This window comes from Hyaena hyaena, unplaced genomic scaffold (genome assembly GCF_003009895.1).
Source record: "Hyaena hyaena isolate Hyena2069 unplaced genomic scaffold, ASM300989v1 scaffold_246, whole genome shotgun sequence".
Classification (NCBI taxonomy): domain Eukaryota; kingdom Metazoa; phylum Chordata; class Mammalia; order Carnivora; family Hyaenidae; genus Hyaena; species Hyaena hyaena.
In genome coordinates, this window is record NW_024080877.1 from 337,246 (window position 1) to 354,888 (window position 17,643).

The 17,643-nt window shown below is 35.1% G+C and overlaps 1 protein-coding gene across 1 annotated transcript in view; it reads left to right on the forward strand.

The window, feature by feature from the left end:
* Positions 1 to 13,637, forward strand: part of MMADHC (metabolism of cobalamin associated D) — a 42,423-nt gene extending 28,786 nt beyond the window's left edge. Inside the window, exons 4-8 of the mRNA XM_039244562.1 lie at positions 5,942 to 6,159; positions 8,439 to 8,544; positions 9,100 to 9,230; positions 12,690 to 12,776; positions 13,368 to 13,637. Of these exons, the coding sequence (XP_039100493.1) occupies positions 5,942 to 6,159; positions 8,439 to 8,544; positions 9,100 to 9,230; positions 12,690 to 12,776; positions 13,368 to 13,562 (737 nt within the window). The 3' untranslated portion in view covers positions 13,563 to 13,637. The remainder of the gene's footprint in view (positions 1 to 5,941; positions 6,160 to 8,438; positions 8,545 to 9,099; positions 9,231 to 12,689; positions 12,777 to 13,367) is intronic.
* Positions 13,638 to 17,643: the final 4,006 nt, after the last annotated feature.

The following is a 17,643-nucleotide window of genomic DNA, read 5'->3' on the forward strand; positions in this document are numbered from 1 at the left end:
TCCATACTGTTCCACAGTGGCTGCACCAGCTACCATCACCACCAACAGTGCATCATGCACAAGTGTACCTTTTTCTCCACATCCTCACCACATTTATTATTTCTTCAGTTTTTTACTTTAGCCATTCTGACAGGTACAATGTGATACCTCATTATGGTTTTGATTTGCATTTCCTTGATGATTAGTGATGTTCAGATCTTTTCATGTGTCTTTTGACCATTGTCTTTGGATAAAATGTTCATATCTTCTCTCCATTTTTTAAATTTGATTGGGGGGCAGGAGTTTGATGTTAAATTATGCCAAAGGATATCTAGAAAAATGTTTCTATAGCTGATGTCAAAGAGATTCCTGCCTGTTCTTTTTTTTTCCTGCCTGTTTTCTTCTAGAAGTTTTATGGTTTCATGGTTTCATCTGTCACATTGAGACCTTTAACCCATTTTGAGAGTATTTTTGTGTATGTTATAAGAAAGTGGTCCAGTTTCATTTCTTTTGCATGCAGCTAACCAATCTTCCCAACACTATTTGTTGAAGACTGTCTTTTTCCTATTACATATTGTTGCCTCTGTTGTAAATTAATTGACCATGAAAATGTGGGTTTATTTCTGGACTCTATCCTGTTGTATTGATCAATGTGTGTATTTTTGTACCAGTGCCGTACTGTTTTAATTACTACAGCTTTGTAGTATATCTTAAAATCTGGTTATAATGCCTTCAGCTTTACTCTTCTTTTTCACAATTGCTTTAGCTATTAGAGTTGTTTTTTTTTTTTTTTTTTTTTTTGTGGTCCCATACACATTTTAGGATTCTTACAATTCTGTGAAACTTCTGTTGGTAATTTTGGTAGGAGTGCATTAAATCTGTAGATTGCTTTGGATAATATGGACATTTTTAACAATATTAGTTCTCCCAATCCATGTGCATCACATATCTTTCAAATTGTTTGTGGAATCTTTGATTTCTTTTACCTCTTGGTTAAGTTTATTCCCAGGTATTTTATTCTTTTTGGTGCAATTGTAAATGGGATTGTTTTCTTAATTTCTCTCTCTGCTTTTATTAATATATAAAACTGCAGCAGATCTCTGTGTGTGTAGAAACCATATATATACTTTGTGTGTGTGTGTATGATGTAGAGCAAATTGTTGGATCACATACATGTGTGTATGTGTATATATGTTCCAGCAATTGCACAACTAGGCATTTACCTAAAGAATCCAAAAACACTAATCAAAAGTGATACATTCACACCAATGTTTATAGCATTATCTACAATAGCCAAATTATGGAAACAACCCAAAACCTGTCAACTGATAAATGGATAAGGAAGATGTAGTGTTTATGTGTATATGTGTGCACACACGCAATGGAATACTCCTCAGCCATAAAAAAAAAAAGTGAAATCTTGCCATTTGCAGTGATATGGATGGAGATAGATTATGCTAAGTGAAAATCCCATGTGATTTCACTCATTTGTGGAATGTAAGAAACAAATGAACAAAGGGAATTTTTGGATTGCTGATTCAAGGTCATTGCTAGTAATCAGTCTGTTCAAGTTTTCTATTTCTTTCTGATTCAATTTTGGAAGGGTATTATGTTTTTAGGAATTTATTCCTTTCTTGTAGGTTGTCCAAATTGTTGGCATGTTATAACTTTTCCTAATATTCTCTTATAATCCGTTGTGTTTCATGGTGTCAGATGTTATTTCTCCTTCATTTCTGATTTTATTTGAGTCTTCTTTTTTTAATGAGTCTGACTGAAGGTTTATCAGTTTTATCTTTTCAAAGAACCAGTTACTGGTTTCATTGATGTATTGTTTTTTTAGTCTCCATTTTATTTATTTTTGCTCTACATTATTTCCTTTCCTCGGTTTTGCTTGCTCTCCTTTTTCTAGCTCCCTAAGGTTTAAGGTTAGGCTGTTTATTTGAGATTTTTCTTGCTGCTTTAGGTGGGCCTGATTGCTATAATCTTCCCTCTGAGAACAGGTTTTAAAGAATCTTAAGACTTTGGACCATGGTGTTTTCATATTTATTTGTTTCCACATTTTTGTTTTTTTTTTTAAATTTTCTCTTTGACTTTTTGGTTGACATATTCATTCATTGTTTAGTAGCATTTTATTTGGCTTCCATGTATTTGTATTCTTTCCAGATTTTTTTAACCTTGGCTTCTAGTTTTCAGTGTTGCAGTGAGAAAAGATGCATTATATGATTTCAGTGATTTTGAACTTGCGATTTGTTTTGTAGTGTAACATGATTTGAGGATATTCCATGTGCATCTGAAAAGAATGTGTATTCTGTTATTTTTGATGAGATGTTCTGAATGTAGATTTGGTCCATCTCTCCCAGTGTGTCACTCAAAGCCATTGTTTCCTTGGTGATTTTTCTGGATGATCTGTCCATTGATGTAAGTGGGATATTAAAGTCTTCTACTAAAATTGCTGTCACCTTTTTGTCACTAATACTTTTTTAATGTATGTAGGTACTTTCATGTTGGGTGCAGAAATATTTACAATTATTACATCTTGTTGGACTGTTCCCTTTGTGGTATCCTTTGTCTCTTTACAGTCTTTCTTTTAAAGTCTATTTTTTTCTGATAGAAATATTGCTTCTTCCACTTTCTTTTCACTTCTATTTGCATGGTAATGTTTTTCCACCCCTTCACTTTCAATCTGCCTGTGTCTTTAGGTCTGAACCAACTCTTTTCACACAGCATATAGGTTGATCTTGCTTTTTCATCTATTCAGTCACTCACCTTACTGGTTTGATTGGAGCATTTAGTCCATTTACATTCAAAGTAATAATTAGTATGTACTTATTACCATTTTGTTATTTTATGGTTGTTTTTGTAGTTCTTCACTGTTTCTTCTCTTTCTCTCTCGTGGCTTTTGGCTTTCTTTAGTGATATGCTTGGATTTCCTTGTTTTTTGCACATCTGTTACAGGTGTTTGATTTGTGGTTACCATTAGGTTCACACAGGACATCATATATGCACAGCAACCTAAATTAAATTGACAGTCACTTATGTTTGAACCCATTCTAAAAGCATGAAGTTTTTACCCACCCCCACATTTTATGTATGTGATGTCATACTTATTTTTTATTTTAGTGACTGATTTTTATAGATACAATTGATATTACTACTTTTGTGTTTTAACCTCCATACTGGTTTTATAAGTAATCTACTACTTTTATTGTTTGTATTTACCTATAAGATTATTTTCTAATTTCCTTACACTATGTTATGGCCGTTTCTTTCCACTCAAAGAATTCCCTTTATATATCATTCCATTCCTTTCTGACCTGCAGTGTTTCTGCTTGGAAATCAGATAGCCTTATGGGATTTCTTTTTTATGTAACCATTTTCTTTGGAGCTTTAAAAATTCGGAGTGCCTGGGTGGCTTAGTTAAGCGTCCGACTTTCGCTTAGGTCACGATCTCGCGGTTCGTGGGTTCGAGCCCCGCGTCGGGCTCTGTGCTGACTGCCACCTCAGAGCCTGGAGCCTGTTTCAGAGTCTGTGACTCCCTCTCTCTATGACCCTCCCCTGCTCGCGCTCTCTCTCTCTCCTAGAAATAAAGAAAACATTAAAAATTTTAAAAAAATTAAAAAATTAAAAAAAAATAATTCTATCACTCCTTTTTCCATTTTAATTACTATATGTCATGTTGTGGACCTCCTTTGGTTGATTTTGCTGTGGGTATTTTCTGTGCTTCCTGGATCTAGATTTCTGTTTTCTTCCCTAGATATGTGAAGTTATCGGCCATTATTTCTTCAGATAAATTTTCCATTCCTTTTTCTCTTCTCCTTCTAGGATCTCTGTTAATACAACTGTTATTATATTTGATGGTGTCATTGAGTTCCCTAAGTTTTCTTCATTTATTATTATTTTTTTTAATCTCTTGTTCAACTTGGTTGCTTTCTATTACCCTGTCTTTTCAGTCACTGATGCATTCTTCTACCTTCTCAACAATGCTGTTCATTCCCTATACTGTATTTTTTATTTCAGTTATAGGGTCATCTCTGACTGGTTCTTTATATAGTTTCTGCCTCTTTGTTGAAGGTCTCAATGAGATGCTCCAGTCTTTCTCAAGTCCAGTAAGTATATTTATGAGCACTTGAAATCTTTATCAGGCATATTGCTTATCTCCGTTTCATTTAGTTCTTTGCTTGGTATCTTGTTCTTTCATTTGGGACCTATTCCTGTTTCTTTTTGTTTTTCTGTGCTTGTTCCTGTGTATTTGGAAAGTAAGATACATCTCTCGAACTTGAAAGTAATGTCCTTATAAAGAAGAGATCTTGTGGTGCCTTGTAGCACAATGTCCCCTCTTCTCCAGAACTGGGTACTTTAAGATTGTCTTTTATGTGGGTTTTGTGCACCATACTCTTGTGGTTCAGCTGCATTTGCCTTCATTCCATTTGGTTGCAGATTTCCATTTTGCTTGTTGTGAGCAGAGTTTGGTCCTTGTCCTGTTCAGAGCCTGTTTGGGGCAGAGAAGAGCTATAGTTGGCAGCATCAGTAATCAGTCCAGATGCCTACTTTCAGTCCATTTGCATGGGGACTCTCTCTGTGTTTTGTTTGAGAGGCTATTTTGGTTGGTGTGACCCAACAGATGAGATGTCTGTCACACTGTTGTGTGTAGTTATCTTCTCGACTCCCCATGGCAAGAGTCACTTTGGAGTATGATAGTCACTGTCAGGGGTGCTTGCAGGATGAGACCTTACCAGAGCTGCATTGCAGGGACTCCTGCCCAGTGGAGTTGGTTGAATGGAATAAATCAGAATGCAGGGGTGAGCGTATGGTGTTAGCAAGCTCTGTGGAGAGTGTTCACATTGGTTCCTACAAGTGTCTGGGTATCTAGGCTGAAGTGAGAGAGAAATTGCTCCTGCCAACTCTTGTGCATCAGAGAAGTTTCCTACAGATCATTGCTTCTCCAGCACCTCAACACAGGTTGAGATTTGTTTAAAAAAAAAAAAAAAAAAAAATCTTCATGTATACCTCACGCACTTTTTAGACTGCTGGTTCTATGCTGTATCTAAGTGGGATTGTTTGTTATGTTTTCTATTTAAGAATGGGAACTCAGTTTCCTATCACCCTCTGGCTCTCCCAGAACTAAACCCACTAACTATAAAAACTCTTAAAATTAAGCCGCACTGAGTTTCAAAGCCAGATGTTACAGGGACTTGTCTTCTTAGTGTAGGTTCCCCATGTCTGGGGAACCTGGTATGGGGTCTGGGCATCTCCCTTCTCTGTGTTTGTCTCTCCTCTTAGTGGTTAGTCTCTGCCCCTACTACCTTTCTGATTGGCCTCTTTTCTATGATTAACTATGCAGAGCCTGTTCTGCCAGTCTTTGGGTTATTTCATGGTTTAGTTGTACCAACATGACTGTTACCTAGGTGTTTCTGTGTTAGGGCGTGAGCTTAGGATCCTCCTACTCTGCTGTCTTCCCAGACTCCTTCCAAGATTTACTATATTCTTGGGGCACCTGGGTGGCTCAGTCGGTTAAGCATCCAACTTCAGCTCAGGTCGTTATCTCACAGTTCTTGAGTTTGAGCCCCGTGTCAGGCTCTGTGCTGACAGCTCAGAACCCGGAGCCTGCTTCAGATTCTGTGTCTCCCTCTCTCTGCCCCTCCCCTGCTCGCTCTCTGTCTCTCAAAATAAAGACATTTAAAAATTAAAAAAAAAAAGATTTACTATATTCTTTTTATTGACTATTAGGCATTACATAGTATGGATTACTGTTCTTTATTAAATCCTTCTCCTTAGAATTGACTTGCCTATGTGCTGAAAACTGGTTACTTTTTTTGAAAATGACACACAACTAATTTATAATCACACAGGGAAGCAAATTCCAAAGATCTGTCGGTTTTATAAAAAATAATTGAAAGAAGATTATTCTTTCAGTCCACCAGTGCGCTTAAGAAAATGGATTCATTTTGTTGTTCCTCTTCAGGCTCTCGAACAGTATGGCCAGATGAAACTATGGGGCCATTTGGACCTCAGGATCAGAGATTCCAGCTTCCTGGGAACATAGGTTTTGATTGTCACCTCAATGGGACTATGACACAGAAGAAAAGCCAGGTTCATAAAACTCTACCTGATGTTCTAGCAGAACCTTTATCAAGTGAAAGACATGAGTTTGTGATGGCACAGTATGTGAATGAATTTCAGGTAAATTGTTAATATCGTTTATTCTGTTTTTCTAATTAATAGTATATTAATTTCTGATAAGTGTGACCATATTACTTGAATTAAGAAAATTTTTAAAAATACCTGCTTAATTCCAACAATTTCAAAAACAACATATATAGCTTTTAAAAACTTGGCAGTATTCCATACATAATGTTTACTATATAATTTTTTTTTACTTTCTATTAGTCTCTTTAGGGTTGCTTGGGTGGCTCAGTCAGTTGAGCATCTGACTCTTGATTTCATTTCGGGTTATGATCTCAAGCCCTACTCTCAATGTAGAGCCTGCTTAAGATTCTCCCTCTCTGCCCCTCCCCTGCTCACTCTCTCTTAAAAAAAAAAAAAAAAGAAAAATTAGATTAAATCTCTTAGGTAAATTTTCAGAAATAGTGTTTAATAACTGCTTATTTCAAATATAGTTATTTCTATATTACTAGAAGTGTAGATTCCCTGTTTTTCATTTTTAGAAATCGTAATTATAATTTTTATGTGGAGCAAATTCTAACTAGATTTATACTCCTCTAGGCATTTAAAACTTGAGAACTCTGAAATCCTTCAGATACAGTAAACTGAAAAAGAAAGACTTATCAGTGGGTTTTTTTTTTTTTTTTAGAAAAACCAACTTGAGTTTTTTGTTTTTTAAATGAGTTTTTAAAATGGTATTGCAGGCACGGCTGACTCGGTCGGTAAAGCATGCAATTCTTGATCTGGGGATCTGTGAGCTCAAGTCCCATGTTTGGTGTAGAGCTTACTTTAAAAGAAAAAAAAAAAATGAAAACAATAAACTGGTATTACATTGTTGCTCACCTAAATGGAAAGTTACATGCAATTCAGAGTTTCTGCCAAACTCCTCATCCTTATTATTTTTTGAATTTCTGCATAGTTTCAGTCTGACTTTTTGATCAAAGCCATAATATTAAGGAATAGCCCCTCATAATTACTATGGTTTATATCAGGTAACCTAACATTTAAAGACAGTTGACCTCCCCTGACACTTTTTCTGTCTGCCTGCCAACATCATTATCGTTTTAAAATTCCCTAGATTTTATATGTCTAAGACTGGGTTGTTTTCTGTCTCTGAGAACTTGCCCTCCCATGTTATCAGTAATATAAGTGACTTAGTCATTTTCCCACTGTCCCAAGATTAGAATTCTGCCAAACTGGGCTCCCCTCTCCGTCATATCTCCATACAGAGTGACAGAATTACATTGCTTCCATCTCTGATGTAGCTTTTTAATTATTTGCGTCCTTTCATTCTCACTAATAAGGAGGACTTGAACTCTGGCATTATCTCTCCTCAATTCTTAGAGGCATTATAATGAGATGGACTGTGGAGATAGGATAAATTCGACTTAAAGGTAGCTCTGCCTTTCACTTATTTTTTGACCTTGAGAAAACTAATACTTTTTTATATGTAAAATGGGGATAATACCTAGCCCACAAAGTTGCTATAAGGATTAAATGTGAAAATATACATAAAACACTTAAATACACTAAGTGATCAGTAAATATTTAAGCACCATTGTCTTTAACCATTGCATATGCTTGCACTGTTTAGCTCTTGCTGGACTGTTTTTTCCTCCTGAGTTTCTCATCTTCACAAACCACATATACACATTAATTAACCTGTAGCTCAAATATGAGGATTTCAACTTTTTCCTGATTTCCCCCAGCAAAGCAAGTTTCTTCCCTATTTATCCTGCCAGAAGACTTTCTGACTGGTTATAAGTGCTGGTTTTCTTCTCCCCTGGCTCTTTGATAGCTAAGAGTGAAGGTAGGATTTTAAATTTTTTTTTTTTTTTTTTTTTTTTTTTTTACCATTGTGGCGCTGCTCTTGTCATAGTATCTGATGTATAGTAGGTGCCCAGTAAATTTCACTTGAACAAAAGCCTCATCCTGTAGGAGAAGCCATATGTTTAATCATGTGATTTTGTGAGTTAGTGCTCTTTTCCCCATTTTACAGATTATAGAACAAAAGAAAGGATAAGTAAATATCAGAAAAGGTAACCTTGTAAGACATAGTCGTGGCATTTTAGTTTCTTAGCCAACTTCTACTCTATTGAGTCTTAGAATATTAATATATGGTCATTTTTAAATTTTCAAATCTTTATTCATCACAGAGAAAAGTTTGAGTATATAACACTATTACCCCAATGCCAGTTAACTAGGATTATTTCTAAAAACCTTTCCAGAGAAGTTTATAATAGAGCAGATATTTTATTTAAACTCCAGATTTTATTTCTATTTCTTATTCTTCTTAGGGTAACAATGCACCTGTTGAACAAGAAATCAACAGTGCAGAAACTTACTTTGAAAATGCCAAAGTAGAGTGTGCAATCCAAACATGTCCAGAATTGCTGCGAAGAGGTATATTGTGCTTTAAACATTTTTACACTCCTGTGTACTAGGTAATGTCACTAATTTTCTAATGTGTTAGCTAATGTATTCTGTAGGGATTGTAATACTTTGTAACTTAATACTTTAATGTGTCTGGCCAGAAAAGATTACATGGCCAAGGCAGGTCTTCCAAAAGTCCCTGACCTCATGCTGCCAGTAGATGGGAATAGAATTTTTAATAACTTTTTCCCTGAAGTAATTCTCCTGATTATTATAGCTATAATTTCATGAGCTAATATGTAATATTGAGAAAAATCATAATAAACCTTTTTGAAGGTTATAAGGTCAATAATGACCTTACTTGCTCTTCAGAATTGTTGATAGTAATATTTCAGCTCATCCAACAAGAGCTGAAGTTAACTAAAACTTCATTTCAGTATCCTTTTCAAAAATAGTATGCATTTATAAACCTAACTTGGTGTCACAATAATTTAACCTAATCACCATTTTTCTAAAGAAGTACTTTTATACACTGCTTCTTAAAAAAAAAAAAAAAAATCTCCCTGAAATTTTTCTTATTTATAGATTTTGAGTCACTGTTTCCAGAAGTAGCCACCAACAAACTAATGATTCTGACTATAACACAGAAAACTAAGAATGATATGACTGTTTGGAGTGAAGAGGTAGAAAATGAAAGAGAAATGCTTTTAGAAAAGGTAATTCTTGGGGCTCCTGGGTGGCTCAGTCTGTTTAAGTGTCTTGACTCTTGGTTTCAGCTCAGGTCATGATCTCATAGTTCATGAGCATGGAGCCTGCTTGGGATTTCTCTCTCTCAAAAAATAAACATTAAAAAAATTTTTTTAAAAAGGCAATTCTCTCAATTGCTGACAGTTTTATAATCTTATTTAAGTACAAATGAACCCCCATTTTAAGGTGGTGGGTGTCTTTTTAGCCTTTGTTTATTTAGCCTTTATTAATTCTCTGCTAATGTATTTCAGTACTAAAGGACTTTTACATCTTTTCTGAGAATAAAAATGCCATGACTTTTTTGTAGTATCTTTGAAAAACTTAAATTCTGTCCAGTACTTTTTTCATTTTTTAAAAATCTGTATGTTTTAGGAAAACTGAAAAATACAGTAAAAATGGCAAAAACGTAAAATTCTTCATATCTCTCCTTAAAGCATGTCAGGAGTGATCAGTAACCACATACAGTACAGTGATAACATTATATACCTGTATTTTTTCCTGTCCTTTGCTATTAGAGGTTTTGACACCATTCCAGTGTATTACACATAGCTTTCATACTATGTAAAATCTGCATAGTATTATTGCATGGGCAAACTAAGTTTTTTTAATTACTATAAAAATTCCCTTAGTAATTTATAAATTTAAAAAACTATTTCTGTTATAGGCAGTGAATATATTTGTGCATACATGTTTATGCACACACTTAAATTACCCCCGGATTCAGTAATTCCCTATGTAGGAGTCTATAGATTTAAGTTTTCATAGATGCTGCCAAATTGCCCACCAAAAAGATTGTCCTTGTACATCCTGTCACGCTAGCTTACCCTGGATGTTAACATTTCTTTTCATTTTCACCAACCTAAGAAATGGTAAATGGTAACTTAAAGTCTTATATTTAAAAATTATATAATTCTCTTAAGAATTTGATGTTTGGTCATATCCGTTTCTGCAAGATAGGAAAACATTTCTTTGCCTGAGTGACAAGTCAAGATTAACTCACATAGGCACCTTAGCTAACTATAATTGAAAAAATTCCCTTTCCTAATATCTTACATGGAAATTAGTAATTATATTTTCCTTATGACTGGATGTATGGTTCTCTTCATTAGTAAATTATAATTTACATAGTCAACAGAATGTTTTAGGATAATGACTTCATATTAAAATGTCCCACATATAGCTTTGCTAATTAAATTCTATGCAGTAATAATCATGAGCAAGTTATATGCTAATTAACAAGGAAGTTACCGAGAAGCCAGGCCTTAAGACATTATTGGATTTTAAAGAGATTTGAATTTAGAGAGTTGAAATTTAAATAGGCAATAACTCAGACATTTTCTATTTACATATTAAGGCAGTTTTTACTAATATATACATTTACCATTACTATCATTTAGTCACTAGAGAGCTCTCACATGTGCATTGAATTATTGGTCCTAATTTCTAATCAGTTAAAGATTCTGAGGCTCATTTGATACTGACTCCACTATAGTTCTGAGTTTTTTGTAACCAATTTCAGGGCTTTGAAATGTCATATTATGTTTAATTTTATAATAATTAAAACTATTTACTATGAAAAAAATGATTTTTCTATTTTATTCATATTAGTGATTATTTTAGAACCACTATGTAGTTGACCAGTAGATATTTTATGTTCTTTAAAATCTATTGTAGTTTTTTTTCCACCAGATGTCAATGTTTCCTATTGATGAGCAGAAATCTTAAGAGAAGTACTTAAACTGGTTCTTTTTGTGATAAGTTGGGATTCTTTTAGTTAACTTTTACAAACATTTGTAATTGTTTTGTTCTTGTGGGTTTCTATATGGCAGATCTGTTCATTAAATTGATGGACTTTTCATTAAATCGATGTACTTTCTAATTACCATATTCAGTAGTTTTCCTATTTGTAAGAATTATGAAGATTAATGAAATGCAGCAATATGTGTAAATATTAAGTATGAAAATAACCTAAGGAATACAATTTTATCTTAATGTTTTTCATTATTTTATAAGAAACTGCTAGGAGAAAGTAATTAGCTTAAGTTGTTTCCTCTGTAGCATGGATCAGTAAACTTTTTGCAAAGAGCCACATATAAATTTTATTTTCAGGCTTCATAGGTCGTAGTGTCTCAGCTACTCAACTCTACCTTTGTATCGTTAAAGCAACCACAGACAGATATGGACATATTCCAGTGAAACTGTACTTACACATACAGGCACCCAGCTGGATTTGTCCTTCAGGCTGTTAAATTGCTAACCTCTTACGGCCCATCTTCCTAAGGCTTAGACTTTTGGGCATCTCAGCTGAATGCCAGATGTGCTCAGCAAGGTCCAATCATCCTGCGTGGGCCAGAAATCCATATTACTTAGGACTGCACAACCCCTGATACCGCCACTGAGTTCTCAGGCCCCAGCTGGCACTCTCTATGAGACAGACTCCTCAAGGAATCTCACCTTGTCAGTACACAGCTCTACCCCTGGCTACTGAATCAGGGTGAATTGCTCTGTGGACCGCTTTAGAACCTTCCAGTGCTCAAAACCACAAATTCCAGATGCTTCAGCAGTCCAAAACTTTGGCTTTCTACCTCTTTAGCTTAGTGACACCATCACTTGCTTGGGATATTCTCCTTTGCCCTGGAACAGTGTTCCAGACAGAGAGCTAGAACAAATATGAGGATCACCTAACTTCTTGGTCTTCTCCACAAGATTACAGTTTTAACTATTGTTCAGGATTTAAAACTGTCGTATCTTATGTTTCAGTCAGTTTTACAGTTTTCAGCAGGTGTTTACCAAACAGCAGATAACGTTTGATATCTATTATTTGTTATGGCCAAAAGTGGAACTGTGCCCTTGCTTTTTAAACATTTATGGTTTGTCTTTTTTTTCTTAGTACTCTGATCTGATCCTAATACTTATTACTGTCTTTTTCACTGCTTAGTCTGATAAACCTAATAACAACATCATAGGAATTAAAAATGAGGATGGAAGATAAGGATTTTGAATAGGAGATACAGACACATGGTCTGTAATAGTTATGTCCTGTACAAAAAATACAGAAAGATATATCATGATGTGTATCATGACCATGAGTATGGATAGATGTGTTTTTGAAAGACACATGTTTTTAAATACATGAATGAATAGTTCTTTTCATTATGAATATTTTGTTTTCCTTTTCTAATTCATCACAAATTTGGGAGTTAATAGCACAGATTAGAAGTTGTTCATGAAACAGGAAATAATTTTGAAGAAAAATACACAATTTAGATTTTTTGAAGGAAACGAAAGTGTTAAATGAACCATTAATCTTTTGAGCTGGTAAAAATCTTATGACTAATTCTTTGAAGCAAAAAATATTTAAAAATTTGTTAAAAAATAAAACTTGTAGAGATGCTATCTTCAGCATATTTGTGTCTTTTTTAATGCAGTTCATTAATGGTGCTAAGGAAATTTGCTATGCTCTTCGAGCTGAAGGCTATTGGGCTGACTTTATTGACCCATCATCTGGTGTGGCAGTGAGTAATTACATTTTGAAAGCCAGATTAATTTGAAGTAGGAATGTTTTTTATTATAAAATTATTTACAATATAAAATTGTGTATCACTTTAGTAAAAATAGATTAAGACTTTTTAAACCTCACAATTTATTATTTTTTACCCTAATGAATACTATTTGATTTACATTAATGAATTAGTGTGTTTACTGTTTGGAAGTTACAGATTAACATAGCTTAAGGAAGAAAATTTTTTAGAATTAAAATATGGGTGTTACTAAATATTTACAAATGTTAACTTCCAAAAAGTTACTTTTCTGAAATAATACTTTAAAAAAAATAAGAACCACTATTGTGGTCACATTTTAAATTCTGGTTGTATCTTTCAGTTACAGGTAATAAAACCACTTTCAAAGTCGAGTAACATGCAATGTAGACTAGAAATGAAAGACTTAATTTTATGTGGTCACATGCAATACCTAAACTACCCTTTGTATTTCTTGATTTTTTTTTTTTAATATTTGGAGTGTTAAAATAAGTATGTATTCGTGTTTGCATGAAAACTTACATCACTGTCTTTCTTGCTAATGAATGTGATTTTTATTTCCTCCAGTTTTTTGGACCATATACAAACAACACTCTCTTTGAAACAGATGAACGCTATCGACATTTAGGATTCTCTGTGGATGATCTTGGCTGCTGTAAAGTGATTCGTCATAGTCTCTGGGGTACCCATGTGTTTGTGGGAAGTATTTTCACTAACGCAACACCAGACAGCCATATTATGAAGAAATTAGGTGGAAACTAACAGCAATGTCAACTTACTGGGTGTACTATTTGTACATAACATTGGGTTTGATCTATAAACACTCAAAGGCTTGAATTTTTAAAATTTATTTCTAGGTATTTATTTCAGCATTTATGAAATTACAGCATTGGCAAGTGGTCTGTGATTTTTAAATCTCAAATGTTCATATCATTGAATACATGTTGATCACATCCACGTTCTATGGAATGTGGTAATTAACATGTTATCAGGACATGATCTCATATTGTTATTTCTTCCCTTTATTGGAAAAAAAACTTTTTCTCTAAAAATAAATCACACATTTGGTTATGATAATCTGGTTTTTTCACTGCAATATTTTTAAGATCTAGTTCTTTTAAAAGATGTGTTTTTTAAATAAATGCAGTTGAGTATTCTAGATTCAGTATAGCTTTAAATTTTATTTATTACCTGTAATGGTTGGGGTACCAGTGTATTACTATGAGGTACTGTCTGTACAGGAAAAGAATAAGGATAATACTATATCTTTATATATAAAAGTAGTATATGAATCTCAAATACTAAAGAAAAAGAATCCCTGACTTCTGGATTGAGGCAGACAAACGTATTTTGACAAAATTGTACCTCAGCAGCTAAATCAAATATATTTCTCCATTTTAGCAAGAGATAGAAACTACGGTACTTTACAGAAATGCCTCATTTGTGAGTTTGTTTTTACAGCATTTTAAACATAGCATCATCTTAGATTTGTGGGGCTTTTTGCCTATAGGAATAGAGACAATCTCAGAAGAACCAAGTAACTTTTACCAAATAAATTAATGGATTTTTTCCTGTATTTTTCAATTTAAAAAGGAACACATGGATATGATAAACTTTAGTTCACACCTTGATTTAGAACTCTGCTTAGTTAACATGTAACTAAGTGTTGCTTAATGATTCAAATAGTAATGGCTGCAAAGTTTTCATTCATTGTGAAAAATACTGAGGTATATATACCAAAAAAAAAAAAAATGCACCTATCATAAGTGCTCAATAAATTTTCATCTATGTAAGCAGCACCCTGATCAAGGCAACCTTACTGGCTCTTCTTCCCCTCACCTGCTCCTTCCAAGGGTAACCACTATCTGGATTGCCTGCTGCATAAATTAGTTTTGTCTGTTTTGTTGCTTTATTCGTATGAAACCATATATAGTATGTTCACTTTCACATCTAGCTTCTTTCACTCAGCAATAGGAGATTTAATCCTTATCGTGTATAATTATAAATCTGTTCGCATAGCTTTTGGCTTCTCAGTGGTTCTGAATTGGAGCAGTTTTGCCTTATAGGAAACTTAGCAAAATGGAAGGGGTACTACTTTAGGTATCTAGTAGGTAGAGGCCAGGGATGTTGTTAAACATCCTTCAGTGCAAAGGACCGCTCCCACACAAAAAAAATTATTGGGTCCATGGCCTTGTAGCACTCTGTTTCTAATGTGCATATTGCTTATTCAGGCATTTCCCACCTTGTACCATTGTTTGAGCCATGTTCCCTTGAAATAACACAGGCTTTCACAATGAAGTGCCATCTGCTGCTTAAAAAGGATACTCGGGCTGTGGTTCTGTATTGTATATGGGCTAGGATACACAGTGCCAGGGAGCCTTTTATCATCTTGCTTTGTAACAGAATTTCCAGAAACTACATCAGGAGCAGTGACAGCTAGTTAAAATATTTTTCCTGAAATGTTATGGTAAGATTCAGTTTGGGGAACTATAATCCATGAGACTTACCGGTAAATATGTACTGCAATAAGGAAACATAGGTATCAGTTTGATCATTTCTACTTATTCAGGACCCCATAAAGAAATCCATTAAATTATTTTATAAGATAGCAAATTTATGTTTAAGATGGATAAAGTTGAGCCATTGAAATTTAGACGTGTCGCTGAAAAATAGGAATTTTTCTACAGAAGTTAACTGTAGCAAGGGGTCATTCCAATCATCTGACCTACATCCTTCATTTTATAATAGACAAAATGGGAACCTGTTGGAGCATGCATCAGGTTACACAACTAGTTATTAAAACCCAGCACTGGAATTTGGAGTGATTCCAGTGTTTTACATATATATATGTATGTGTATATATATGTTTCTGTTTTGGCTCTTCTTGGTCATTGTCAAGAAGTTTATTAAGTGATTAAAAATATCAAAGAGTTGCAGAATTTAAACTGAAAGACTTTCAGGTTAACACTGTTGCCACATTTCATAGATAAAGAAACTTCGAATTTCATTCTATTGAACTCTGCATGCTCTGAATTTCTTTGAAAATGTACTGAAACCTATCTGAAAATTTCAATTACAGGTACTATACTTCAAACAGTTCTCTGGCTTCAAATGTAAAACTTTCCATTTCTTTTTTGGACTTCTGTCCCTTGTAACATTAAATGTAAGGATTATATTGAACAGAATGCTGCTTTTAGTTCCAAATCTATTTCCTCTTCTTACTACTGGTTCTCATGTTGCTCCAAAGCAGGTTTTATCTGCTTCTACACTATAGACATTTTGAACCCGGTAATTGCTGTGGGAGCTGTCCTGTGCATTGTAAGATGTTTAGCACCATCCTTGACCTCTACTCTCTAGATGCCAGTAGCAACTCCTGGTTATGACAGAAATATCTGAAAACATTGCCAGATTGAGGGGAAGGATGGGGGAAGGAACAAAATGTTTATCTGAAAAAAAAATTTAACAAGATGCCCCAAATTTATCCCAACAAGCCTGTCCCCAGTTGAGAACCACTGAATGCACATTCTGCTTCTGTGCTACTCAACTCAATTTGTACATTTGAATTACCTGGGAAGACATGTAAGCATACTGATGATATGGCCCCCACACCCAAAGACTGATATTACTAGTGCTAAGGCTTGGGCATCCATATTAATATGGATTTACAGATTTTACAGGGTGCTTCAGATGTGCATTCAGGGTTAAAACCATTAGTTTTTGAAACAGTAGTAAAGAGGCATCCGAGGAAATAGAGCAGGCCTGGTAGTAGACTTGATGTATTTAGGAAATGGAGGAAGCAAAAATGAAGACACTAATGTTCTGCATAGAGTGACCTAATCACTAAGTAGAAATGACCGTAGAGTAGGAAGTTCCTAGGTTCACTGTGTCCCATGTTACAACTAGAGATCATTCACATCTGAGTAAATAAACGAGAGAGCAAACTGGAAGACTGGAAGAACAAAGTCCACAACTAAATGTAGAGAGGCAGACACATTTGAGAGGTTAGGAAAGGAAGATGGTGGTCAGGAGCTGCCTTAGGAGAGGGAGCTGCAGGTACAGACCAGGGAAAACACCTAGGAACCCACATGGGGAAGAAGAATCCCCATAATGACTGGTTTTGAAAACCAAAGGCACTGAATACCATGAGTTTGTGTAATAAGCAAGACCTGGAGCCTAGAACTTAAAAAGTCAGCTGACTCAGCCCTGGACCAAGGAAGGCAACTAATAGCTGGGTCTCTGCCCTTAAAAAAACAGCAGCTCCTGGAGAAGCACCACAGAATTCACACTTTACACAATGTGTGGAGCAGACAGGAAGGAGGGAGCATGTTCCTTCTCTAGGAACAAAGTAGCCTGCAGGTTCAGTTTTTTCCTCCCCCCATACCCCAAGCATAAATACAAAGCCACCTGCAGGAGGTGGCCCTGCACAGATTCTTGCTACCTAACCAGTTAGGAGTGGGACCTACCCACTCCAAGACTGCTGGCCTCAGTGCAAGTTTTGTTGACACCACACACATAATGCTTTGTGCCCCCGGCCACCACACAACATGCCCCAGATGACCACCACCCTTTGGGGGATCTAACTGAGGACTAGCAGCTCGGCACAAATTTAGACAACACTGCTGCCTGGGTGTCACACCACACAGAGCAAGCAGAGCCCACAACAGGCAGAGTTAGTGCAGACGTCTGGATTAAAAAGCAACCCAGACACAATAAATAGCAGGATGCAAGCAACACACCTGAGTTCCAGGTTTTGGTGAATGGGGACACTAATGCAGAGGACTGTAGGACCTCTACTTCATAAAGTCACCGCTTTGAAAAGCATAAGATAGAGCTAACTTCTCTA